At 55.4% G+C, this 26734-nt stretch overlaps 1 protein-coding gene across 3 annotated transcripts; it reads left to right on the top strand.

Annotated features, from left to right (window-relative positions):
• Positions 1–1532: 1532 nt before the first annotated feature.
• LCAT (lecithin-cholesterol acyltransferase) lies at positions 1533–25524 on the top strand. Of its 3 annotated transcripts, XM_048816884.2 has the most exons (7): positions 1634–1721; positions 4825–5161; positions 11604–11760; positions 16837–16952; positions 21070–21165; positions 21600–21824; positions 24724–25524. In XM_048816884.2, exons 2-7 carry the CDS (start codon positions 5155–5157, stop codon positions 25365–25367), a joined length of 1245 nt encoding a protein of 414 aa, XP_048672841.2. In that variant the 5' UTR covers positions 1634–1721; positions 4825–5154; the 3' UTR covers positions 25368–25524. The 3 variants fall into 3 exon arrangements, with proteins under 3 accessions (XP_048672840.2, XP_048672842.2, XP_048672841.2); XM_048816883.2 differs by lacking the exon at positions 4825–5161 and having other exon boundaries at positions 1533–1721; XM_048816885.2 differs by lacking the exons at positions 4825–5161; positions 21600–21824 and having other exon boundaries at positions 1533–1721.
• The last annotated feature ends 1210 nt before the right edge of the window (positions 25525–26734 follow it).

Below are 26734 nucleotides of genomic sequence, written 5' to 3'. Positions count from 1 at the left end.
GGATGAGTTTTTTGCATGTGACTGCACAGAGCCACTCCAGGCGAAAGCTATTGTGATATATACGCACAGCCGCGAAACCGTACATCTGCCATGCAGGCATAACCCACTGGTGGTTCCAGCAACTCCCAGCCTGCCGCTTACTGCTCAGGACTGGTGCTCGTCAAGCAGTTCCCGGAGGACCGGAGTTCAGCAGCAAATGCCTTTCTGACCAAAATGCAAACGTTTGTGGAAATTCTTCGTGTTGGTGCCATTTTCTGGTTTTGAACTATTTTGTTTTGGGGCCCCCCTTCTCTGTTCTTTACTCCCCTCACCGCTGTGGGGTGGGAGAAAACATTAACAAGGGAACAAAAGTGGGTTTGCCCCACTAACGTTACAAGAATTGTTTCAAAAATCTCGTGTGTCCAAAGTTTTCATCCAAAAAATTTACAGAAAATTTAGAACAAAATGAAAAACATCTATTTTTGGGCAGGTGTGTGTGTGTGTGTGTTTGTGTGTGGTGTGTGTGTGTGGAGAAGGGTTGTATGTGTGTGTGCAATTGTAGAAGGGGTGTGTGTATATAGAAAGGGTGTAGAAGAGGGGATGTGTGAGTGGAGAAGGGGCTGTGTATAGAAGAGGGGTGTAGAAGTGTGTGTGTGTAGAAGGGGTGGAGAAGGCTGTGTGCGTGTGGGCATGTGTAGAAGCGGGGGTGTAGAAGAGGGTGTTGAGTGTGTGCAGAAGGCGGAGAAGGGGGTGGGTGTGTAGAAACGGGATGTAAAAGGGTGGGTGGGTTTGGCTGTAGAAGGGGGGTGTAGAAGGGGTGTGTGTGGAAGGGGGGGTGTAGAAGGGATGTGTAGAAGACTCTGTGTGTGTGTGTGTGTGTGTGTGTGTGAAATACACACGAGTCTTCTATACCTCCCTGACTTCCCCGTTCTGGAGCAGCGCTGCTGACTGGGGGCAGACTCCCCAGCCGTGGGAGCCGTGGGGCTTGCCCCCCGCGGGCGGTAGCAGTGTGGTCTGGCTGCGCGTGTGGCCATGCTGTGTTGCAGAACAGCCCCTGCCGAGCTCCCGGAGCCTGGGCTGTGCGGGACAAGTTAGTGCAAAGGCCACAGGCTGGGGCCCCTGGGGAGTGGCCCGGGGCCCAGAGACACCAGCACTGTGCCAGGCCGGATCCCTGCTGCCCAGCGCCCTGCCCCATGGGGTAACGCCGGGCTCCACTCGGTCGTGCCAGCCTGCAGTCGCTGTGTTCGCAGGGCCGTGACCCCGTGCGGGAGGCCTGTGGCGGGGCTGCCAGGGGAGGGCTGCTGTCCCCGGCACTTGGTGGGGGGACAGCTCGGGGAGACGTGGGCGCCCACTCTGGGTGTCTCTGCTTTTGGGAGGCCGAGGGCTGGTTTCCAGGCGAGCCGAGGGCCCTTGGCTGCAGCGGGAGACTGGGGACGGTGTGTGCACACAGTCACTGCCCTCGGCTCTCCCTCCCCCGCCCAGCCGTCCCCCTGCGGCTCTCCCCTCCCCCCCGCGTCTCCTGGCCCGACCCGGTGCTCTGATGAAATAAAAGGGTGTTTGCTCGGAGGCGCAGAAGGCTGGACCTGCCATGGGGCGCGCAGGCTACAGGGCTCTGCTGCTCGGGCTGGTGCTGCTGCGGCTCCCGCAGCCCACGGCCCAGTTCTGGCTCTTCAACGTGCTCTTCCCCCCCAGCGCCACACCAGAAGCAGCACCCTCCAACAGCACCCCGCCCGTGGTACTCGGTAAGGTCACCCCCGCACGGCAGCATGGAGACACTCCCTGGGGGCTCTGCTTGTGGGGGGGGGCAGCCTGCAGCCAGCGCTCGGAGAGCTTTGGGGGAGACGGAGCAGGCCAAGGAGCCTGGCCTGGCCAGCTCAGGACAATCCTTTGGAAGGATTGCTTCATTCGCTGCCAGGTGCTGCCATCACAGATCAGGCAGGGCTCTGCCCTGGGACCAGCCTGGGGACCGGAGAGCTGGTGCGGGGCCTTCCTTGTTGCTTCTCTTTCTCTCCTGCTGTTCACGGTTATTCATCAGTCCCTCTTCCTCAGCCGCGGCCCCTGCCTGTCCCTCTCCGTGAGCCACTCCCTGCACAGTGCCCCCTGCCTGTCCCTGGGTCACTCCCCGTGCCGCGCCCCCTGCCTGTCCCTCTCCGTGAGCCACTCCCTGCACAGTGCCCCCTGCCTGTCCCTGGGTCACTCCCCGTGCCGCGCCCCCTGCCTGTCCCTCTCCGTGAGCCACTCCCTGCACAGAGCCCCCTGCCTGTCCCTGGGTCACTCCCCGTGCCGCACCCCCTGCCTGTCCCTGGGTCACTCCCCGTGCCGCGCCCCCTGCCTGTCCCTCTCCGTGAGCCACTCCCTGCACAGCGCCCCCTGCCTGTCCCTGGGTCACTCCCCGTGCCGCGCCCCCTGCCTGTCCCTCTCCGTGAGCCACTCCCTGCACAGCGCCCCCTGCCTGTCCCTGGGTCACTCCCCGTGCCGCGCCCCCTGCCTGTCCCTCTCTGTGAGCCACTCCCTGCACAGCGCCCCCTGCCTGTCCCTGGGTCACTCCCCGTGCCGCGCCCCCTGCCTGTCCCTCTCCGTGAGCCACTCCCTGCACAGCGCCCCCTGCCTGTCCCTGGGTCACTCCCCGTGCCACGCCCCCTGCCTGTCCCTCTCCATGAGCCACTCCTGCACAGCGCCCCCTGCCTGTCCCTGGGTCACTCCCTGTGCCGCGCCCCCTGCCTGTCCCTCTCCGTGAGACACTCCCTGCACAGCGCCCCCTGCCTGTCCCTGGGTCACTCCCCGTGCCGCGCCCCCTGCCTGTCTCTCTCCGTGAGCCACTCCCTGCACAGCGCCCCCTGCCTGTCCCTGGGTCACTCCCCGTGCCGCGCCCCCTGCCTGTCCCTCTCCGTGAGCCACTCCTGCACAGCGCCCCCTGCCTGTCTCTGAGCCCCTCCCCGTGCCGCGCCCCCTGCCTGTCCCACTTCCTGAGCTGTTCCCCGTACCGCACCCCTGGCCTGTCTCTGAGTCACTTCCCACGGCACGCCCCCTGCCTACCCCACTTCCTGAGACGCTCCCTGTACAGCCCCCCCGCCTGTCTCTGAGCCGCTCCGCACACTGCGCCCCCTGCCTGTCTCTGAGCCACTCCCCACACTGCACCCCCTGCCTTTTCCACTTCCCGAGCCACTCCCCGCACTGCGCCCCCTGCCTGTCTCTGAGTCGCTCCCTGCACTGCGTCCCCTGCCTGTCCATCTTCCTGAACTGCACCGGGCCCCCTGCCTGACCCTGTCTCTGAGCCACTCCCTGCACAGCACTCCCTGCCTGTCCCTCTTCCTGAACAGCTCCCCGTGCCGCACCCCCCTGCCTGTCCCTCTTCCTGAGCCAATCCCCACACTGCATTGCACTGCACTCCCTGACTGTCCCTGAGCTGCTCCCTGTGCTGTCCCCCCGCCTGTCCCTCTTCCTGAACCGCTCCCGGTGCCTCACCCGCTGACTGTCCCTGTCTGTGAGCCGCTCCCTGTGCCACACCCCCACACAGCTCTCGCATGTGAACTAAAGGGGTGCACTTCAGGTGGAGCCGAGGGGGTCTGGTCCCGCAGTTTGCCAGTGGGTTACACAGTTATTTGATAGAAAGCACTGTCCCTGTCCCACAGCAGAGTGTTGGGGCTCCGGACCCCTGGGTTCCAGTCCTGGCTCTGTGTTCTAGTGGTTTGAAGTTACAGTGATTAAAGACAGCACAGCCGAGCACATAGATTTGGCACATTCAGTCTGAATGGCAGCGTGGTGGCAATTTGGATCTGCCCTATTGCTTCCTCCACTGGTGTGACATGCTGGAGCTGGGGGCTAAGTGAGAGGAGTTGTGTAGGGCAGCACTTGGTGACAGAAGAGTTGGCCTGGACCTAGCAAAGGGGATGGCAGCTGAACAAATGGAAAGAGGTCCTGCAGCCACTGACAGCATGTTATCCCATCTGTCCCCTGGGGGCTCTGTTAGTGCCATGGGCCTGTGGTTAATTATACCTTATTTCCAGTCTGAATATGTCTAGTTTCAGTTTCCAGCCAGTGGAATTTGTTCAAAGAGCCCCCTGTGATCAGAAATCGCCTTCCCACGTGGGTACTTACAGACCATGGTCAAATCACCTCTTAACCTTCTGTTAGATAGATTGAAATACTTGAAGTCTGTTACCGTCAGGCAGGTTTTTCGAACCTCAGATCATTCTTGTGGCTATGCTCTGAACCCGTGCCAGTTTTTCAACATCCTTTTTGAAGTGTGGACAACCACTGGACACAGAATCCAGTAATGGTCCCACCGGTGGCATATACAGAGGTAACGTCACCTCCCTACTCTGCCCTACATGTGTGGCACTTACCCTCTTAGCCAAAGCCTCGCCCACCCCCTAGCTTGGAAGGAGCATTCACACGCTCCACAAGGGAAGGCAGCCAGACAGGCCTGCCCGGTCACATCACCCAGCTGGGCTGGCATTTTTTGTGGAAGCTGCTGTGCTGTTTGTTCTCACACTGCTGCTGGACTCTGCCCTGTTTGTCTGACCCCATGCACAGCTGGGAGAGGCTGTGTTTGATGAGTGACGTCCCAGTGCAGAGACCAGCTTGAGCTGGAGTGGGGAGAACATCCGACTGGAAGAGACCTGCTGGGTCATTGAATCTAGTCCCTGCTATCACAGGCAGCCCCGTCATATCATCCCATTCACAAAGCTCCAGCTTCAAACCAGCCCCTCTCAGCACTCCTTTGGCTAGGCTAGGCGAGCTCTTCCAGTCTCCTCTCATAAGACAGGCCCAGCATTCCCCTGATCATCCTAATAGTTCTTCTCTGCACCTGTTCCAGCTTGAATTCATCTTTCTTGAACACAGGTGACCAGTCCAGCCCACACTAGTCCAGATGAGGTCTTACCAGCGCCTTCTACAAGGGCATTAATACTTCCCTATCTCTCCTGGAAATGCCTCGCCTGATACATCCTAGAACCGCCTGTCTCTGCAGTCAGGGTGTGGGAAGAAAGCCTTCAGTCTGTGGTCATGTGTGTCTGAAAGGCCACCCCTGGGACGCTGCCATCTCCCCTGAAGGGCTGGCATGTGGGTGGCATGTTCTGTGTATTTGACATGTACTGACATGCGAGAAAACACCATTCTGAGCTCCTGGGTGAGCAGTATGTGGGAGGCGTGTTGGAAGCATATGATCAGCATATGAGAGGTGAGTGGGAGGCGTTTGGGAGGTGCCTGGGTGGCATGTGAAGGCCATGTAGGACATGTCTGGGCAACATGCCAGTGGCGTGTGGATGGCATATGGACAGCATGTGGGAGGTGTGTGGATGGCGTGCAGCCTCTGAGCAAGTCTGCCCGCAGTCTCAGAATCCCGAATGCACTGCACACGATTGGCGGGGGAGGGGGGCAGCTGTTCAAGGCCAGTAGTGTGCTTCTGCCCAGCCAGTACCAGTGACTCACTAGGGCAGGGCAGGCCCCGAGTCGCTGCATCTCTCTGCCTCCCCACCAGGGGACATGGCCTCGGCCCCACCAGCGACAAGGCCAGCTCACCTCCCCAGGTGGGGAAATAACTTTGGCCCTGTGATGAACTCAGGTCAGGCCTGGGGCTATACGGGAGAGGCAGTTGGAGAGGCAGCTGGTAACACTGGAGCGATGGGGGCTGGGAGTGCCATGCTGGATCGAAGCCTGGAAAGCTGCAGCTGCAGGTGAGTGCTGCAGGGCGCAAGCTTGGCTCCTGCGGGGAGAAAAGGGAGTGTTGAGATTGAAACTCAGCTCCGGGATGGGGGTTGGGGACTCCCGGCTCAGGGAGGGAGAGAGGCTGAACTGTGACCCAGCTCAGGGACACAGGGCTCGGAGCTCCAGGCTCAAGGAGAGGGAACTATCTGAACCATGGAGCTGGCAGTTGAAGGGCCTAGAAGGGCTAATTGCGTGAGGACTAAATAAACTAGATCCAGCTCCAGAAGGAAACTATTTTTAAATGCTGTGGCCTGGTTGGAGCATTTGAGGAGACAGCTGAGACAGGAAACTGAGGCAGCATGCTGCGGCACCACCCCAGGCTACAAGGAGGGGCTTGGAAGGTGAGTGCCCAGTCACACTGTCCAAGTGGGGGAAAAGGCTGCCCCACACAGGTCATATGTCATGGCATGCATTGACGACATTATCATCTCCAGGCAGAGCTGGGAAGACCATCTGAGGCACGTATCAGTCATACTACAAGCCCTTCAGGAGGCAGGCTCACAGCCAACCTGACCAAATGCTGGCTGGCCCGGCAAGAGGTGACCTACTTGGGCTACCGAGTAGGAGAGGGGCGGTTGAGACCACTCACTGACAAAGTGCAGGCTCTGGCGAAATGTGCCACCCCGCATGACAAAACACCAGGTATGCTACTTCCTTGGCCTTGTGGGGTACTACCAGCACTTCATACCCAACTTCGCCACCATCGCAGTGCCCTTTGCAGTGCCCTTTGCAGACCTGGCAAAGAACATCAGCCCAAGGAAGGCTCCATAGTTGGTGACCTGCGAGAGGACTTCCCAGGAGCTAAAGGAGTAGCTGAGTTGAGAACCCATGCTCATCCACCCTGACTTCACCAAGAAGTTGACACTCCACACAGAGGCCTCCGAGGTGGGCTACCCCAAAACACTGACGGGGAAAAACACCCGGAGTGTACCTCAGCAAGAAGTTGTTCCCACGAGAAACCACCTACTCGGTCATTGAGAAGGAGGCCCTAGCAGTGAAATATATCAGAGGGATAAATACCGGAGAGGGAGAGGAATTATTTAAGCACAGTACCAATGTGGACACAAGAACAAACGGATATAAACTGGCCACCAGGAAGTTTAGACTTGAAATTAGACGAAGGTTTCTAACCATCAGAGGAGTGAAGTTTTGGAATAGCTTTCCAAGGGAAGCAGTGGGGGAAAAAGATCTATCTGGCTTTAAGATTAAACTCGATAAGTTTATGGAGGAGATGGGATGATGGGATAACATGGTTTTGGTAATTAAATATTCATGGTAAATAGGCCCAATGGCCTGTGATGGGATATTAGATGGGGTGGGATCTGAGTTACCCAGGAAAGAATTTTCTGTAGTATCTGGCTGGTGAATCTTGCCCATATGCTCAGGGTTCAGCTGATCGCCATATTTGGGGTCAGGAAGGAATTTTCCTCCAGGGCAGATTGGAAGAGGCCCTGGAGGTTTTTCGCCTTCCTCTGTAGCATGGGGCACGGGTCACTTGCTGGAGGATTCTCTGCTCCTTGAAGTCTTTAAACCACGATTTGAGGACTTCAATAGCTCAGACATAGGTGAGAGGTTTATTGCAGGAGTGGATGGGTGAGATTCTGTGGCTTGCGTTGTGCAGGAGGTCAGACTAGATGATCATAATGGTCCCTTCTGACCTAAATATCTATGAATCTATGAAAAAAAAATGGGCCATGGATGCTCTGAGGTGCTACTTGTGGGGGAATGAATGCCTTTCGGCTAGTGACGACCATGTGTTGCTACAATGGATGAACACCATAAAAGACACCAACCCCAGGATTATGCGGTGGTACCTCTCCTGGCAGCCGTACAGCTTTGAAAGCCTTCCCCGGGTAGGTTAGGATCATGAAAATGCAGATTTTTTCTCAAGAGATTGTGGGCACAAGAACCACAGGACCGTGCCCCGGCACTGATTCTGAGGGAGGGAGGTGTGACATAGTGTATTAACCCCTCACTGGACAGGAGGGGAGTAAGGAGCAACTCTGGGCTTAGGAGGCCCCGCTTCTCCTCCCCTGCTGAGCATGCTCTGGTTGGAGGCAAGGTTTAAAAGGCAGCCGGACAGCTCAGTCGGGGCTAGGTAGGAAGTGACTCAGGGAAGCTGACTTGAGGCTGATGCAAGGCACCATGGGTGAGCAACAGCCTCCCAGGGCCCTGGGTCAGAACCCGGTGGAGTGGGATGGCCCAGGTGCCCCTACCCCACCTGAGAACTGCACCCACAGGTGGAGCTGCTGCCCATGGACTGAACCCACTAGGTGGGGTTGGTGCTGAGAACTGTACCCATTAGGCAACGCTGCCCTCGAGAGCAGTATCTAGTAGGCGGGGCTGCCACCAGAGATGAGCCATTGGGTGTGCCACCTTGGGCCCTAACTGCTAGGCAGGAGTCGCTGCCTCCTGTCCACACACCACTGTATGTGTCCGTCTGCGGTGACAACCTGACATGACCGCAGGGCAACCTCTTGGGACCCCACAGCTGTTTGCAATCTGTGTTCCCCTTCATAGAGAAGCACTGAATCATTTTCATGAAGTGCTGGTAGCTCTTGTGACCCAAAATCATGCTGAGTTTTTTATTTTGCCTTATGCGTCTCTTTCTACATCTGCAAGTCCCCAGTGACTCTGACGTCAGTTTCTAACAGAGCAGGCACTTTCATGGTTTATTTCAGTTGGATAAAATGTCAGCGGGTGACAGCCCATGCTTCCTTGGTGCCTTGCCATAATTTAACGTATGGGTCAGAGTCTGACTCTGCAGCCTTTTTCACGCGGCACTTTACAGTTCTGACACCATCTTCCATCTAAACCCCTGGATCAGAGACTGTGGGGACTAGCGGTTACACATCTAAACCTGTACCTCACTGCAGACTGCTAAAATTCATGCCCACTAAACCACAGCCTGTTGTCAGGCATTAGCATGTCAAATATACCATGTCTAGCAAAAATAAATCTGATATGCACAATCACCTGCTTCCCTGTAATATCTTCTTGTAAGGCTGTTTTAGGGAAGTGACAATCATCGTCTAGGACAAGTGCAAAGTTTTTTCCAGCCAACGTTCACATTTCCTGCCATGCTCCAGGGGTCCAGTTTTTCCTATGCCACAACATAGGCTCTTTGGCTTGACTTAGCTTGTATTTTTGGTATATGCAACAAGCCTTGACAGGTTCCTCAATGTCACTGTTCATTTGAGGCTTGTGTAAAACATCTCTGGCCCTTCTCCTAGGGTTGTCAATCCCTAAATGATCTTCATGTATCCTTTTTAGCATAGTTTTCTATAACACCTTAGGAATCACCATCCTGGTGCCTCTAAACAGGATCTAGTAGTGACAAACCCACTTCAATTGGAAACAGCCTTCATTACTTTCTGCAGGGTCTCAGCTTGAGCCATAGGTGTAGCAAGCACAGTCCATGTTGCATCTGAGATTGGACAGTCTTTTGTCACAGGTCCCTATCATGACCTGGTTTCTTATCAGGTGCTCAATTAGCCCCCCCAAATGGCAAGACTGGCTCTTCAGTCTTAGCTCAGCCACCAACTTCTCTTGGATTCACTTTCTTTTTGTTCTCTGTGTTTAAAAACATCTCTCTTAGGTTTCATTTTGACTTGGAGGGCACCACGCCTCACCTTTCTGTGCTACGGTGTCATAGTTAGCCTCCCCCGCCTGAGCAAACCGTGCTTCAGAACCGGCTGCTGCCGGAAATAAGGCTACCTTCTGCTTTGCTGGGGCCCATTGCCCGCAGATAGAGTCAAGCTCGGTTTAAACCTTCTCCAGCTGTTTCAGCTCTGGTGGGGCTTTGGCCTGCTCCATTCTTCTCCTCAGGGTCTCTGCTCGGTTTGTGTTATCGCTGGTGCCACACGGGGTTCAGTGATCACGCAGTGCTTGTCGGAGCTCTGCTACAGACAGCGTCTGAGCACTAGCTGCCCAGCACTGCATAACCCGTGCCTCTGCACACTCCAGCTGGCTCTGGCCAGAGCCTTTACAGGTACACTGCCCCACAGGCTGGGCTTCACTCATGGAACCTCCCTGCTCCCTGGAGCATCAGCAGGGCCTGGCTTGGAGTTCAATTGCTGGACCCCGGGGGGCTAGAACTGAGGCCCAAAGAGGTTCTGGGTTTCTGACACTTCCACATTGCCATGGGAGGCTTAGGTAAGGTGATCACAGGAGGACGCTGTGAGGCTGGGCTCAGTGGGAAGTACCACCCAGTGGGACTGGAGTGGCAGCCCCTCACAGTCCCCTGGTTGGCCGATACCAGTATATAAACCAGGAAGCCATGACGGGGAGCTGACTGAGTAGCCCAGGCTGCCTGCCTGCACTCCAGACCCTGTGCGCTGGCTTCTGGCCCTGGTTTGTCCTCGACTTTGCTATTCGATTGCACCTGGTGCCTGATCTCCTGGTAACCCTCCTGCTCCCTGGCTCTCAGTTCGTGCTCTGAACCACCTCAGACTCTGACCTCCGGTACCTGACCCCTGCTCCGACCAATAGGTCTGACTGCCCTCGTCCCAGTCGTGACACTGTAACAGAGACCATGGCTGCCGTGCTGGATTCTCACTGTAGCCAGAGCGGCCTCCTGCCTCATCCCCTCGTGTGCCTGGGTTGGTCTCTCCTTGGCCCTGTGGGGAGATAGCCCTGGTGTCCCAGGACCCTAAGCCCCCCTGGATGAGTTGGTGTCCTAGGACAGTCCACGCCATCAGTGAGACTCAGTGCTGAGTCTCTGAACAGGCCGGGAGCGCTGCGGACCCAACTCCGGACCTGAATCTTCAGTCTTGTCTGCGTCTCCAGGCACTGATCCTCGGGTTGCCAGCCCACGCCCCCATCAGGCTGCTGGCAGGAGCTCTGCCCAGCCCGCCGCCCTTGAGCTCCGTGATAACCTTTGGAGTCCCAGTTACAAATTCCCTTAATAATTATCTAATGATCTTGTGGGACATTGTGTCCCGGCGAGCCTGGGGCTCACGAAGGCCAGACCGCATAGCTAGAGGCCGGGTGGTCTGGTGGCATAGCACACAGATCGATCGCCCACCCACAGCTCTACTGGTGCCCTTCAGCCCCAACTGCAGCCACCCAGCTCTGCCAACAGCCCTCCGTCCCCACCTAAGGGCCCCCCGCTTCACCAGCCCTGGGCTGCTTTCCTCCTGCCAGGCTGAACTGGGGAGGAGTCGATTAGCCCTGGCAGGCACCCCAGCTCCACTGACCGGTCACACTCTTGCTGCCAGCTTTGCGCCACTGGCTTTTCTGAAGTCCCCATAACGATTGACTAGGCCCGCCCCTCCCCCAGTGTTTTAGGGGACCCAGGGATGCTTGGCCTGTCAAGTGGTTTTGGGGTTCATCCGGGAGAGGCTCCAGGTGACACCCAAGTGCTGCCAGGGGGAGCAGGCCACCACAGCGCAGCAAGAGCCTTTGGTCTGCACCCGTGCCCAGAGAGACACCCACGTCGGGTTTCAAACCAGGGTGAGCTGCACCCATGTAAGTCACTCACTATTATACCAGTGCTGCGTGTCTACACTGAGGAGCTGCAGGGGGGCAGCTACATTGGTGCAACTCCTGTGCAGCCGTGCCCATGTGGGGGGAGCCCCAGCCTGAGCGCATCGCTGCCTGGCACCAATGTGGTCCCTGCCCCCTACAGGTGTCCCGGTCTGAACACGTCCCTGCCTGGAACCATGCAGTCCCCACCCGCCTAGGGGAGCCCTAGCCTGAGGGAGCCCCATGGTGACACTAGGCAGCAGAGATGGGTTCTGGCAGGTGCAGCCCTCCTGGCACTGCCCGTGCTTCCTGAGCCACCCTTGGAGCACCCCGGGGCCTGCCGGCCATAGGGCTGCTGTGGACAGACCTCAAGCAGCAGAGCCCAGGACCTGTCGTGCTGGGCGCTGGGGTCTGACTGACTGCTTCCTCTCTGTCTCTGGTGCCCGCAGTGCCCGCGTGCCTGGGGAACCAGCTGGAGGCCAAGCTGGACAAGCCGAAAGTGGTGAACTGGATGTGCCACCGCAAAACTGAGGACTACTTCACCCTCTGGATCAACCTGCACATGTTCCTGCCACTTGGCGTCGCCTGCTGGATCGACAACACCAGGTTCCTGCCTGACCCCACCCCGGAGCTCCCCTTGGAGAGTCCCTGCGAGCCCTAGCTCGCTGGTACTGGGCCAGCTGGGGACAAGGGGAGCCCTTCAACTGCCCACCCACCCAGCGCCTTCCACCTCGCCATTGAGTGTTGCCCTCCCTCTATACTCACAGCCGCATCAGGCCAGGTCCATCCAGGGGGTCTGAGATGCAGCTAGTCAGGGCTGCGGGGGGACACAGCAGCCAGGGCCTCCTCGAACTCTCAGCTACCTCAGCCAAGACAGGATTCTCCTGGGATTGTCCTGTGAGTATGGATCCGTGACACCTGCTCAGAGCCCCAGGGCAGGAGCCCTGGCCATGGCAGCCTGCTTGGCCCAGAAGCTGCGCAGGCTCCTTGCCCTGGGGACTGAGCCCCACGAATGCAGGGAGCAGCATGGGAGGGGGTCGAAGTACAAATAAAGAGCTCTGCTGCACTGGGTGAGAGGTGGGAATCTGGAGAGTCCCCTGAGGACTCAGCTAGTGCTTGGGGTAAAAGCCCTGCAGCCGGGAGGGACAAGGGAGCTGGGAGGGCCACAGTGAGACACAGCACCCCAAAGAGCAGCAGCTCTGCCCCATCCCTCTGTAGGACCCTGGTGAAGCCATACCTGAAATGCTGCATCCCCTTCTGGGCACCTCCATCCCAGAAAGCCATCCCCAGGTGGGAGCGATGGAGAGGGAAGCAGAGGAAGTTCACAGCCGGGAGGGATGGGCTCTGGGGAAGGGCAAAGTGCGGCCACTTGGCTGGGACTGGGGGCTCCTCAGAGGGACATGGTGAGGGTCTGCGAATACCCAAAGAGCAGGGAGACGGTCTGTAGAGTGAGATGGGGTGTGGCGAGGCCTAGAAACGAGCACTAGGAAAATGGAAGTGGAATTAAGGAAAGTTCCTGGCCCGTGACAGCTCCCAAGGGCTTCGCTTGGGACTCTTATAAATATAAATCTTGCAAAGGCAGGCCACTGATCTCTGATTAGCCTAAGTCATTGAATTGTTTCTTAACCTCCGTAGGTGTTATGTTCACAGCATACAAACTGAAGTTAGAGACGGCTTTATTTCTTAGCCTCCAGAACCCTAATGCACCGAAACCAGAGAGAGACAAAGCAGGCTGCTCCCTCAGGCAGAGGCCCAAATTGCTCTAAGTCAGCTCTTTGCAGTCTGGCTGCTGAAGACCCCGATCACACACTTCCCTACAGTGCCCCCTAGCCTGCAAGCAGGCTGGGGCAAACCCCTGAGAATGTAAAGTGATAGTTTATAATTTTAACAGAGTTTCCAATACACCATTTTAGGCCCCGATTCTGTGTCCTCCCATCTGCATCCAGTGCAGGGTCGAGAGGACTGAGGGCACAGGGGATGTAAGCAGGGTCCTGTTGTTCCCATGCAGAAGAGATTCAAACTCTCAATTTGCATGGAGAATACACTGCCTCTTCACCAGCTTCCACCACACCACCTGGGAGCGAGGTGCACTTCCTGGAGATCTGCAAGTGAACCCATTACCTTGTTTTAATGGGCCTTTTAAGAAATGTTCTATATCTGACCCTTTTCCCATAGCCCTCTAGTTCCCAAATGGCTGGTTTGTTTTCGGTCAGTTTCCATGCCACTAAAACTTACCACCAACATTCCTTCACTGCACATCTAAGGAAGTTAGGTCGTAATTAAGCAATATCAGTCGGTGCTTTTCCTATCTTAGTCACTATTTGCCCTTACTCCCATTCCTTGCAAAGCGTCTGTCTCTGCATTCCTTCCCCGAGGCACGCTCTAGGCCAGGCTTCGCACTCTTCCAGCCTCTGCCCAGCGCTGTGAGGGTGTTCCACCACACTGGTGCAGTCTGAAGGGGCTCAGCAGGTTCTGGGGCTGTCAACAAAGACAAAAGACGTGGACAGACATGAGCTGCCCCAAGAGGGGCAAGGCTCTCTCTTCAGCTCCTTCTGGAAATCTGTGGCCCCAATGGGGCACACAGGCTAATACGGAAGAATAGGCCCATCAAAAGTGGATCAGCATTGTGCTCTCCTTTCCTTCAGGGAGGAGTTGTAGGACAGTGGCCAGCTGAGGCGCTCCGGCCTTGCTCCAAGGGCTGAGGACCAAAGATCTGCTCTCCCATCAGCTGTGCTGGATTTGCCCTTTTTAAGCTCCTCCCTCCAACAGGTGTGATGGGATGGGGCCACTCGAGCTCACAAGAGCTCATTAATGCTGTGCTGCCCAGTGTGGGATCTATATACCCCATCACAGGAACCAAAGCTACCAAATAGGATTGAAGATTTAAAAACTAGAATGATGTAAAATTAACATGGCCCACATTACGTGGATTAAAAACTGGCTAACTGATAGGTCTCCAAATGTAACTGTAAATGTGGAATTGTCATTGAGGAGGTATGTTTCCAGTGGGGTCCTACAGGGATCGGCTCTTGGATCTACGCTATTTAAAATGTTATCAGTGGCCTGGAAGAAAACATAAAATCATCACTGATCAAGTTTGCAGGTGACCCAAAAATCAGGGAAGTGGTAAATAATGACTGGGACAGGTCACTGAGTCAGAGCGATCTGACTCTCTTAGTAAACAAGTAAACTTAGCCATATTAAAACGCAAGCAAACACTATGTTTTAATGTGGCTAAATATAAATGTATATATCTAGGACCAAAGAATGTAGGCCGCACTTACAGGATGGGGAACTCTATCCTGAGAAGCAGGGACTCTGAGAAAGATTTGGGAGTTGTGGTAGATGATCAGCTGAACATGAGCTCCCACTGCGACGCTGTGGTCAAAACAGCTAATGCAATCCTGGGATGCATGAACAAGGGAATTCTGAGTGTGAGCAGAGGTTATTTTCCCTCTGTATTTGGAACTGGTACGACCACTGCTGAGATCCTGTGTCCAGTTCTGGTGGCCACAATTCAAGAAGGATGGTGATCAGTTGGAGAGGGGTCCAAGAAGAGCCATGAGAATGATTAAAAAATAAGAAACCCTGCCTTGTTGTGATAGACTCAAAGAGCTCAATCTATTTAGCTTAACAAAGAGAAGGTTACAGCCTGTAAGTATCTACGTGGGGAACAACGATTTAACCATGGGCTCTGCAATGTAGCAGAGAAAGGTCTAACACAATCTGATGGCTGGAAGTTGAAGCCAGACAAATTCAGACTGGAAATAAGGTGCCAATTTTTGACAGTGAGGGTAATTAACCGTTGGAACAATTTAGCAAGGGGCGTGGTGGATTCTCCATCACTGGCAATTTTTAAATCAAGATTTTATATTTGTCTAAAAGACCTGCTCTAGGAATTATTTTGGGCCAGTTTTTGTGCTCTACAGGGGGTCACACTAGATGACCCAAGTGGTCCCTTCTGGCCTTGGGATCTGTGAGTCTGTGAAGACCCTCATGCCTGCAGTAAAGATGGACACTATGTAGCTAGTGGAAGAGGCGTCCCTAGCAGATAGCTGCTGTTTCCCTTTGTTTCCAACGGGACTGGTGCCACAAGCTGCCCTTGGGGAAATGGCTCCCATTCCTTAGAGGTTTTGCTGGAGTAGCTCTCTGCCTTCACTGTCAGAGCTGGACAAGCCAATGTTTTAGCAGGTCACAGCAGCTCCTCTAGCTCGGTGATAGAGGCCTGGGCGGGGATCTATTCCTGGCTCTGGGAGGGGGTGGGGACTAGTGATTAGCGCCAGCATGCGGAATGGTAACAAGTCTGCAACTGGGGTCGGCTGTCAGAGACCTGGATTCTATTCCCAGAGCAACTAGAGATCGCCCCAGTTACCGCATTTGTGCAAGAGGGAGGCTGGCTCTTACCTAGCCCCAGGTGTTGCTCAGAATCAGGGCTGTGACACACACGCAAATGTAAACCGAGGTGAGAGTTGACCTCACGGTCTCCTGGCTCCCACCACAGTGCACCTTCGCCAGGCTGTTTTAATGAGGACGGCTTCCCCCTCCCTCAAATCGGTTAAGCTGTGGTACACTTGAGGGCTCTGCTAGCCGTGCAAAAGCGAGGCTGCCGCTGAGTCGAGATCGCCAGACCGTGGCTCTGTGTTTGCAGCGGGTCTGAGGCCGCAGATGACGCTCGGGGGAAAGGGCTGCCCCCTGTGTTCTAGGGTTGGGAGCTGTGAGAAGAGGGCCCACGTGACAGAGCTCAGCTCGGCTGGGGAGAGGTGGCCAAGGTTCCTGGGGTTGAGACGTTCTGAGTTCCAGGGCCAGGGGCTCTCCAGTGTCTGTTAACGCTGTGCAGCTTGGACAGACTCCTCTGCTCTGAGAGCCAGGCCTGGCCTGGCGGGCACAGGTCAGAGATCAGCACTCGACAGGCTCCCCGGCCCCGGAGCACAGGCTCCATTGTGCTGGAGTTGGGAAGAGTAGAGATGGATTCACCAGGCCTCTCCGCGCAAGCAATTAACCCCCTCTTCCCTGCAACCTCAGACATGGGTGCTCCCTCCTTGTCCCCACACGCCGGAGGGGGAGTCCAGAGGGCATCCCTGCCCCCCCCCCCGACCCAAAATCCTCCTACATAAACAAAACAGAACCTTCACCTCGGAGGGGTCAGCCTGGGTCAGTGTGGTCCCCCCTTCCCGCCACGGCAAACCCTAAAAAGCCAGGAAATGCCAAGTTATGGGCCACCTCTTCCCCATCTCCTAACCCCACACAGCAGGTCTCCTGCATTGTCACCAGGGATTTCTGCCTCTAGCTGACCAGGACTCATCTGTGCCCCTTGCAACGCACCTGACCTGCTCTAGCTCACCTGGGAGGGCTGGGACCGATGCAGGGATCCCTAGGTGAGATCCTCTGGCCCAGGATATACAGACTGGTCACAATGTGCTCCTCTAGCCTTCACACCCACGAATAATGCAAAATCTTAACAGCCACCTCATCGGCTATTCAGGGCTGACACGTACCCTGCAGTGAGCGATGGGCCCTAGAAACAAGCCCTATTCCCAACTCCCATCCCCAATTCCCAAGCAGGGTGTTTCCCATGCGGGATGGGGGTTGCCTGGATTTCTGTCCCCACCCAGAGGCCTCGCCTTTGCGCCCTGGCAGGGTGGATCTGCCACCCACCTGCCATCTCCTGTCCTGTCCTTGCAGAGTGGTGTATAACCGAAGTACCGGCAAGATGTCCAATGCGCCTGGGGTGCAAATCCGTGTGCCCGGCTTTGGCAAGACCTACTCCGTGGAGTACCTGGACAAGAGCAAGCTGGCAGGTGAGGGGTGCCCTTTTCGGTATCCAAGGCAAGGGGTCCTCATGGCCTGGGGGAGCTCCCAGGGTGCTGATCCTGCTGCTGGTGCCCAGCAGTAGAAAAGGGTCCCTGCCTGCTGCAGGATTTGCCCAGGCCTGGCTTTGCAGGGCTCTCTGAAGCCCAGGACCATTACCCCTTATCCCTGAGTCTGTCCCAGCTCTGGGACCCTTGCACAGCCCAACCCCACAGCCAGGAGCAGGCGGCGGGAAGCTGAGGGCCAGCGGATGCAAGATCTCTGCAAAGCCCATGGTGCAGTGACCCGCGTCTGAGAGGAGAGGGCCATACAATGCCACTAGGCATAACCATCCCAGGGAGTGAGGAGACCCAGAGCACAGCGCCCAGAATGCACTGAGCCAACGCCTCTGGCCAGAGGGACTCAGACACTGGACAGGCCAGGCAGGAGCTTGCCCACAGCCCAGAAGTGGGGAGGAATGCAATCTGGGTGAAGGGCCAGAGTCCCCTGTGATGCTTTGGGGTTCAACCCTGACCAGTGAGAGGCTATGTCACCACCTGCCCTGCAACTGTGGGTGCCTTGAATGCTCTGCCGTGTGGCTCACAGCCCGGATATCCACAGCCAGCAGACAAGCCAGCAGGTTACACCCTGGCTTCCACCACCCAGTTAATTTCTGCAAGGTACCCCCAACCCTCGCCAGTCCCGAATTTCCCCCAACCCATCTGCCCTGCACTGCCCAGCCCGCTCCTAGAGTGCTCAGAGAAGTAATTAAGTTTGCTGCTCCTTTAGAGAGACAGTAAACAGCAGCTCGTTCATTTTACTAGGGATTGTCTGACACTCTTAAGTCAATCACAGCACTGTCAGTTCATATTAAAAGAAAAACAAGCACATTACACAAAAAGCCATAGGGCTAAGTGCAGGGCCGGATTAACACAGGGGCTTTAGGGGCTGCAGCTCTGGGCTAAGGGAGGCCCCAGCGCAGTAGGGCTCAGGCAGGCTGCCTGCATGCCGTGGCCCCACGCCGCTCCCGGAAGCGGCCGGCTGCTGGCACGATTCTGCGGACCCTGGCAGGGGGGAAGGCAGCTCCGCACACTGCCTCCACCCCAACACCGTCCCCACAACTCCCATTGGCCGGTCCCTGGCCAATGGGAGCTGCGGGGGAGGCACTTGTGGGTGCGGGCAGCACACAGAGATGCGCTGTCCCCCTTCCCACAGGGGCGTGCAGAGATGTGTCAGCAGCCAGCTGCTTCCAGGAGTGGAGTGAGGCTATGGCAGGCAGGCACCCTGCCTGAGCCCTACTGTGCCACCAGCCGGGAGCCGCCCGTGGTAAGTGCCTCCCAGTCAGAGTCTGCACCCCACACCCTCTTCCGCACCCCAATTCCCTGCCCCAGGTCAGAATCCCCTCCTGCACCAGAATCCCTCCCAGAGCCTGCACCCCTAACCCGCTCCTGCATCCCAACACTGCCCCAGCCTGGAGCCCCCTCCTGCACCCAAACTCCCTCCCAAAATGAAACGAATATAACAGCTGTTTTAAGGTAAGAAGCAGGCTATTTTGAATTAACTTAACTATATTCTGCATATTTTAAGACTGAAATGTAACCACAGAACAGCTTTATGTTAATTAAAGGCAAGTTTCGTATAGCGTTAATACCCTCGATGCCATAATTGCGATCATTTTGTTTTAAATTAGGAAAAAAGACTTGTATACAGGGGCCCCACAACATCTAATAGCTCTGGGCCCACAGAAGAGTTAATCCGGCCCTGGTTAAGTGACACCAAGTAGAAGGGATACAGACAGGAAGGGTTACAAGCAATCAAAAGCAAAAATATGTTTCTGAGACTAAAACGTAATTCCAGCAAATGACAGTCTTTTCTCACCTCGCCTCAGCTCCCAAAGATTGAAGGATCCAACATTCTGTGATTTCAGAGCTCTGGCTCTTAGACCCTCACGTGATGGATGCTAAAATGGCTTTTTCTCTTTCCTATCATGCCCCGTCAAGTGGTCTTTCCCCACGAAATCTTCTGATGGCTTTGTTTACCTTTCATGGAAATGTGCCTTCGTTGTCTCTGCCTGACCACCAGACGAGCAAATCCACGTTTCTTTCTCGGGGGCAGACCGGGTTATGCACTGCTTACCAAACACATGTTAAGAACATAATTCTAGCACACATTTATAACTCTGTGTACGCACCCCGTACATACACCACATACTGAGTGTTGGGACCAGGGTGTTACCAGGTTGTATGTACAGATTATGACAACGGTGAGTTAGGTAACTGTGTCTCAGGCCTGACACAGAGCAGTCTGTCACCCCTCCCATAGGATTAGCCACTGGCTACTCCACAGATGTTGGTTCAAAGTCCCCCTGAGCCCACAGACTGGGGGTCATGTTTCCTGCACTTAGCATTCATGCCCCCCTGGTGGTTGCTTCTCCCCCATCTGGGTCACCCAGGCCAGTAAAGGGTTCTGCCACCCCTAAAGGAGTGAAACCAGGTCTCTTATCATCTTGAGTCTTCTTTACTCACAGCAGGGTGCTGGCCCCCGGCTACCCTCAGCTGTGCCAGTGTCTCACTGCACCCTACAATTTTTGGGCCACAGAACTGTCCAGTTGTGCCTCAGTTTCCCTGATTTCAGTGGCATTCTGGCCCACAGCTGTGCCAGAGTCTTACCACTCCCAGCACTCTTCCCTGTTCTCAGTGGGGCATTAGCCCACAGCTATTTACCTAAATATGACAGGGTCCCCCACTCCTAGCAGATCCTGCCACAGACACATTCAACCCTGACTCGGTTTCCCCAGTGAGGGTTTGCCCCCTTCACCACTGAGTCTGGCCGTGGCAGGCTTGTACCTGAGCCCTCAGGCTCAACCCTGTCACATTGTTACAGAAAACAACACACCAAAAAATCACTTCCCACATTCCCCCAGTCAGAATCCCAGAGTAACCTTTAGTGTCCAGAATGCCTCAGGCTACAGGCAGAGTGATGGGGTCCATCATACCCACATTGGGTGGTCTGCTAGCCCCTGATCAGGCATGCCATTATGTCCTTCCTCCTGGGTCCCACAGGTGAGACTTGCCCCTCCTCTTCTGTCTGAGCTGCCTGAGTTGGGCCTGGTCAGCAAGCTTCCGCTGCTCCAACTCTGCCTCCTCACTCAGACGCCTGGCCTCCAGCTCCACGCGTCTCTCTTCCATTAGCAGCCTTTTCCGCTCCAGCCTCCCCAGCTCTCACCGTCGCTGCTGCCTCTGCTGGATCCTCTGCAGAACCTGCTTGGTCTCCTGCGTGTCCTGTAGGAGAAAAAGGGACCCCCTCTGGTTTGGAGCAAGTGCCCCATCCTGCCTCATGGCATGTGAGTGTGGCACGGCCATTGGCACCAACAGCCAGCATCCAAGCACGCAGGACAGGGTATCTGCTGCCAGGTTTTCTTTTCTCTTTATGTGTCATATTCTTGCAGTGTCATGCTCCACCATAGCAGCTTGGAATTGGATCCCTTGGTTTTGGGCAAGCAAACCAATGGGGAGTGGTCAGTTGGGACCCTGAACTTCTTGCTAAAGAGAAGCTGCCCGAGTTCCTATAGCCTAACAGGGGTGGTTTTGTTAGTTTCCTTTGACTGCATTAGTTCTACACCTAAACCAACATCTGGTGCATCTGTACAGAGTTCAAAATCTGGACTAGCCAGAATAGGGTTTTCTTCACCTTATTGAAACCCTTGTGACACACTACACCTGCGTCTGGCTTTGTCTTTGTACAGTTTCCAAGAGGCAAGATCAGAAAGCATCCATAATTTCACCTACAGCTTTGTGACACACATTTCACAGTGGTATTAATGACCAGTGTGTTATTAGATTCCAAACGATATATTACATGTCACTGTTTAAATAAATATCATGACAGCAATGCGTGGCCAAGGACCCCCAGCTCCCACACTATGCCTGCACCAGGAAGTGCTATCTGTCTCCCCCAGCTCTCTCTCTTGGCTGCCCCCAACTCCCATCCTATGTTTCTAGAGCCTCCCAACCCCCACCCTGTACCTCCTTGGACCCCACAATCCTTGCCCTGTATCCCTGGGGGTCCCCCCAACCTCTATGCTGTCTCTCTCGGGGTCCCCCCAGTCTCTGTGCTGTCTCTCTCTAGGTTACCTACACACCCTGGTGCAGAACCTGGTGAACAATGGCTACGTGCGGGACCAGACAGTACGGGCTGCCCCCTACGACTGGAGGATTGGGCCCAGTAAGTGCAGGGTTGGGACCAGCTTCCGCCTCAGCCCAGACAGACAGGGAGGGAGGCAGAAGGGCACCCACCCTGGCAGCTTGGCGCCCAGGGAGAGCCCCGTGCCCAGGAGGGAAACCAGGCCAGCAAGCCTGACGGGGAGCAGGGTTAGAGAGCCTGAAAGAGACACCCTTGAGGGGAAGGGGGGCCCTGCAGTGAGAAATGTGGGGAGAGGGAAACCAGCTGGGAATGATCATATAGTGCGGGAATGGGGGGACCCCGCAGGGAGTGATCCTCTAGTGGGGGGGCCTGTCTGAGTGCTCCCCAGTGCGTTTCCTCTGCTGCCCCTCCGGTCCAGGCCTGGGTTGCTGTGTCTCTCATTGTGCCGGGTTCTAGGGAGCTGCTCCTGCTGGCCATGGCTGCCCTGCCCCGGCACAATGCCCCTCTCTCCCCAGACCAGCAGCCCGAGTATTTCCAGAACCTGAAGGCACTGATTGAGGAGATGCATGACACCTACCAGAGACGGGTCTTCCTGCTCGGACACAGCATGGGCAACCTCAACATCCTCTACTTCCTGGGGCAGCAGCCCCAGGCCTGGAAAGACCGGTTCATCGCGGGCTTCATTTCCCTCGGTGCCCCCTGGGGCGGGGCCGTCAAGTCCATGCTCGTCCTGGCCTCCGGTGGGTGATGGCTCCCACTGTCCACTTCCTGCCTTCCTTTCATGGAGTAGTGAGGAGGTGGGAATCTGTTGTAGAGCCCCCAGGGTGGTACAGGGTGGGCAGGGGGCTGCAAATGGCTCCATCGGGAGCTCGCCAACCACCTGGAGTCTGACCGCACTGTCCCTGAGGGAGCACAAGTCCAGTGACAGGGAGCCCACCCTGGGTAGCGTTGCTGCACTGGCCAGGGGCGAGCACATCTGAGCAGGCAGGGGAGGAAATCCCTGCCGTAGGAAAGGAACAGTAAAAAGACTCCCACTGAAGCTCTACTTGCTATTCCCTGCATGTACCACGCACACCCTCCTCCCAATTCACTCCACTTACAGCTCCTTGGGAAACAGGTCCCCCACCCCAGAAGAGCCCCTTGCCTGGTGTTTAGGGCACTCAGCTAGGATGCAGGAGACCCAGGTTCAAGACCCTGCTCTGCCTGATTTGGGGGGACTTGAACTAAGCTCTCCCTCCTCCTAATCAAGCAGGCAAGGGGCTATTCTGGGGCAGGGATCTCTCAGGCTCTCCTGTTGATGTTCTTCTACTTTGTATAAATAATCCCTGGGCCAGAGACACTGACTCTCTAACCCTGCATCAGGGCACTCCCCTGGAACGGCAGAGACGTGAACCTGTGTCTCCTACATCCCAGGTGCACACTCACCCCAATGGCCTACCGAGCCTGGTGGTTTTGTTCTCTGTCTGGCCTGAGGACTTGTAGTTATACAACGTGGCCCATTGGCTGATCTGGGGTAGGTCTCCCTCCCCACCAGACATTCCATCGTGCACCAGAGTCCTCTCCTGATGAAGGCTGTGTCACAGCCAATACGTTCCTGCAAAGAGTCCCCATTGAAACAAATCGACATTTCCCGACAAAAAATGTTTTGTTGAGAGTTTTTTGGCCAGCCCTAGGCCCACCGTTCCTCACCATTCCCACACACCCAACCCTGCCAGCACAGCCCGTCCCCCCTCCGTTGTATCTGTACCCTCACCCAGTATTGTAAACCCCAGAAGTTCAAAAATCATGACATTTAGAAAAAAGACGTGGGTGCTTTTCCTTTGCCTGCTGGTGTCTGAGCCTTTAGGACTGTGTTAGAGTCACATTTTCATGCCTTTCTCCACAGACAGGAGGGTCAGAAACTTACTTTTGGTTTAAAGGACGCTGACATTCTCTGGAATAATCACAGGATTCCAGGAGCAGGGTCTTTCCAAAATACACCAAATATGGCAAGACTTGCAGTAAAACCAGGGGAGTTGGCTCTCCTGCCCAGCACCCTTGGAAACACCCTCCGCCCGCAACACACACACAGCAGTCTCAGAAAACCTAACACAGGCTTAGGACCCTTTCCCCTCCTGCTGGACACCCAGCACCACCAGCTGAGAAACTCCCCCAGCACAAAACCCTTTCCCCACCCGCCCCCAACACACACACTTCTGGTTGGGCTTAGAGAAGCAGGGGGGAGGGATAGCTCAGTGGTTTGAGCATTGGCCTGCTAAACCCAGGGTTGTGAGTTCAATCCTTGAGGGGGCCATTTGGAATCTGGGGCAAAAATTGGGGATTGGTCCTGCTTTGAGCAGGGGGTTGGACTAGATGACCTCCTGAGGTCCCTTCCAACCCTGATATTCTATGATTCTATGATAAGCAGGGACAGATGCCCAGCAGGGAAGGACTGTGGCTGTAAGGAGTGGTGTGTGTGATTCATAGGGAGTGCTCTCCCCTTAGATAGTGACAGGTTTCAGAGTCATAGACGTGTTAGTCTGTATCAGCAAAAACAACAGAGGAGACCTTGTGGCACTTTAGAGAATAACGAATTTACTTGGGCATAAGCTTTCGTGGGCTAAAACCCACTTCATCAGATGCATGGAGTGGAAAATACAGTAGAGAGATATAAATACACAGAATATGAAAAGCTGGGAATTGCCTTACCAAATGGGGGGTCAGTGCTAATGAGCCAATTCAATTAAGGTGGAAGTGGGCTATTCTCAACAGTTGACAAGAAGGGAGGAAAAATCACTTTTGCAATGGTAACGAGTTCAATGTAATCAAGGTGGCCCATTTCAAACAGCTGACAAGGTGTGAGTATCAGCAGAGGGAAATTAGTTTTTGTAGTGACCCAGGCACTCCCAGTCTTTACTCAGGCCTAATTTGATGGTGTCCAGCTTGCAAATTAATTCCAGTTCTGCAGTTTCTCACTGGAGTCTGTTTTTGATGGGGGTTTTTTTGTTGAAGAATTGCCACTTTTAATCTGTTATTGAGTGTCCAGGGAGATTGAAGTATTCTCCGACTGGTTTTTGAATGTTCTAATTCTTGACGTCAGATTTGTGTCCATTTATTCTTTTGCACAGAGACTGTCCGGTTTGGCCAACGTACATGGCAGAGGGGCATTGCTGGCACATGATGGCATATAGCACAAGATATATATAAAGCTTATGCCCAAATAAATGTGTTAGTCTCTAAGGTGCCACAAGGTCTCCTCGTTGTTCTCCCCTTAGAGTTAGTGCTGACCCCAATGCCCCAGTGCAGTGCTACCGGGCGCTGTGCTGCAGCAGGGCAGGGTGCTCTGTAGGGGGCGCCCTCCCCACACACTCAGGAATGACCCCGGTGCTACAAGGTGCTAAGAGTTGTGCTGCTGGATGTTCCATCATTTGAATTAGCTAATAATCCAATAGTTTACCTCAAAACAATATTTCTCTTGGCTGCCTGCCCTGAATTACAGTGTACCTGTTGAGCAGCAGCCTTGCCCCTCCTCCTGCCCCCCAGAGGTGGCTGCATTTCAGCAGTGAATGATCTCTGTATGTATAGTCTGTACACTGCTTTGGGACAGCTGTTAATTTTGCTAGAGCTGCTGTTCCTGATGAGTGCCTGTGTGAATTGCAGGAGATAACCAGGGCATCCCGATGGTCACAAACATCAAGCTGCGTGAGGAACAGCGCATGGCCACCACAAGCCCCTGGGTGTTCCCAACCAACACAGCCTGGCCCGAATCACATGTCTTTATCTCCACACCATCCTACAACTACACGTACCGGGACTACCGGCGCTTCTTCCTCGACGTCAACTTTGAGGATGGCTGGTACATGTGGAATGACACCAAGGACCTGCTGAAGGGGCTGCCTCCTCCGGGTGTGGAGACCTACTGCCTCTACGGCACGGGCCTCCCAACAGTGGAGACCTACATCTATGACGAGCGCTTCCCCTACGAGGACCCCGTGGACGTGGTCTATGGGGACGGGGATGACACCGTCAGCACCCGCAGCATGAAGCTGTGCGACCGATGGGACAAGCAGCAGAAGCAGCGAGTGCATGTGGTGGAGCTGCCCGGAGTGGATCACCTCAGTATGGTTTTCAACAACCAAACACTAAGCTACATCAATGAGATACTGCTGGGCAGCTTGCAGGCCCGCGCGGAGGAGCAGGGAGGGAATGGGAAAAAGACCCTCTTCCCACTCAACCCAGAGCCAACACGGGCCAGGAAGAACCTCTCTGGTCAGAGGGCCACTAAGAACCCCAAAATGAACTGAAGGCAGCTGGGGATAGCTTTGCTTCTGACTGGCTGCCCTCCAGCAAAGGGTTCAAATCCAAGTGCCCGTGGAGGGCAAAGCAGCACCCACTCCTGCTCTGACTGGCTTTTGTATTGTGAATGGTGATTAATTACACATTAGAGGCTTGTTACTTGCATATTAGCAGATGGGTAATTAACTACATTGCCAGCTAATTCCATCCCGCTGGCAGGTGTCACCATGACACTGCCATCACTGGCCTGCTAGCGTAACGCCAACAGACCCCGGTTGTTGGCAGGCGGGATCGAACCTGGGACCTCTGAAGTTTAGTGTATGATCCTCTACTGCATGAGCTACAAGCCACGTGGCTCTTAGCCAAGGCTGTAGCAGACTCATTAATCTTCAGGTAGTCTAGGGGCCACTAGGCAGAGACAAAGCACCACACTCACCAGGCCACTTTGGCCACAGGGCAATCCCAGCCTGTGCCAGGTCTGAGCTCTGCCCCCTTGGTCCCTGTGCTGGGCTCTGCAGCAGGCAGGCTTGGATTTGCACTCAAGAAATCTGCGCCCAAGGGGCGCTGCAAATCAGGGGCCTTTGTGGGGCCTCTCTGAAAAGCTGAGCTGTTCAGCTCAAAGAGAATGAATCCTGCCCTCATCCTAGAGCTGGAGAGCCACAGGCAGCTGGGTAACTGAATGCATGTGCCAGGCCCTTTAAGGCCTGTGAATGAGGCTGACTGCAGTGAGGGGCCAGTGACCCACGTCTGGGGTCCCACCAGGCTGTGCACAGGGACCAAGGGGAGCAACTCTCCCTCGTGACGTTCAGACAGCATCTTCCACTGCACAAATGGTCACTGTTCTCTGCAATAACTGTGCACAGTGCTCCGCTTCCAGGCATGCCCTTATTGCTGGCTGCAGCAGGCACACACCTCTGGGGCTGGGCCTTTGCTAACTGCTGCCATCACAAGCCCATCATCACTAGGACTAGCGGGAAGAATTACTGCCTGAGACTGAGAGAGAAGCACCTCCCTGGAAGTATCCACTGGAGCAGGGGGCTAGCCCCTGCATAAAGTACTCTGAGGCCAGGCTAGGATCACTCCAGCCAGCCCAGGCCAGGGCTTGCAGAGCATGCACCAGCCTTGACGTGCTTGCCCAGGGCACTGAGGAACACTGTGTAAACACCTCTTTGCCAGAGGCACCCCTGTTTCTCTCTCCGAAGGTGTCGGAGTCCCAGGAGAGCCTTGCATTGGGCACTCAGCACACTGATGAGAGGATCCAAATGCTGAATCCCTGTGGGCTTTAAGCCGCTGGAGTCTGAACAGAGCCCAGGCACTGCCTTTACTGGGGGTCTCTAGACCCACTCTTGGGGTGCAGATCCTCTGTCTTAGCACC

This window comes from Caretta caretta, chromosome 12 (genome assembly GCF_965140235.1).
Source record: "Caretta caretta isolate rCarCar2 chromosome 12, rCarCar1.hap1, whole genome shotgun sequence".
Taxonomy (NCBI): domain Eukaryota; kingdom Metazoa; phylum Chordata; order Testudines; family Cheloniidae; genus Caretta; species Caretta caretta.
This window is presented reverse-complemented; position numbering and strand designations above follow the sequence as displayed.

Bases quoted from the DNA above. Each gene is read 5' to 3' on its own strand.
- LCAT (XM_048816883.2), top strand. From the start codon at position 1,568: ATGGGGCGCGCAGGCTACAGGGCTCTGCTGCTCGGGCTGGTGCTGCTG. The intron at 21,166-21,599 runs GTAAGTGCAGGG...CTCTCTCCCCAG, and splicing joins CGACTGGAGGATTGGGCCCA to ACCAGCAGCCCGAGTATTTC. The intron at 21,825-24,723 runs GTGGGTGATGGC...TGTGAATTGCAG, and splicing joins CATGCTCGTCCTGGCCTCCG to GAGATAACCAGGGCATCCCG.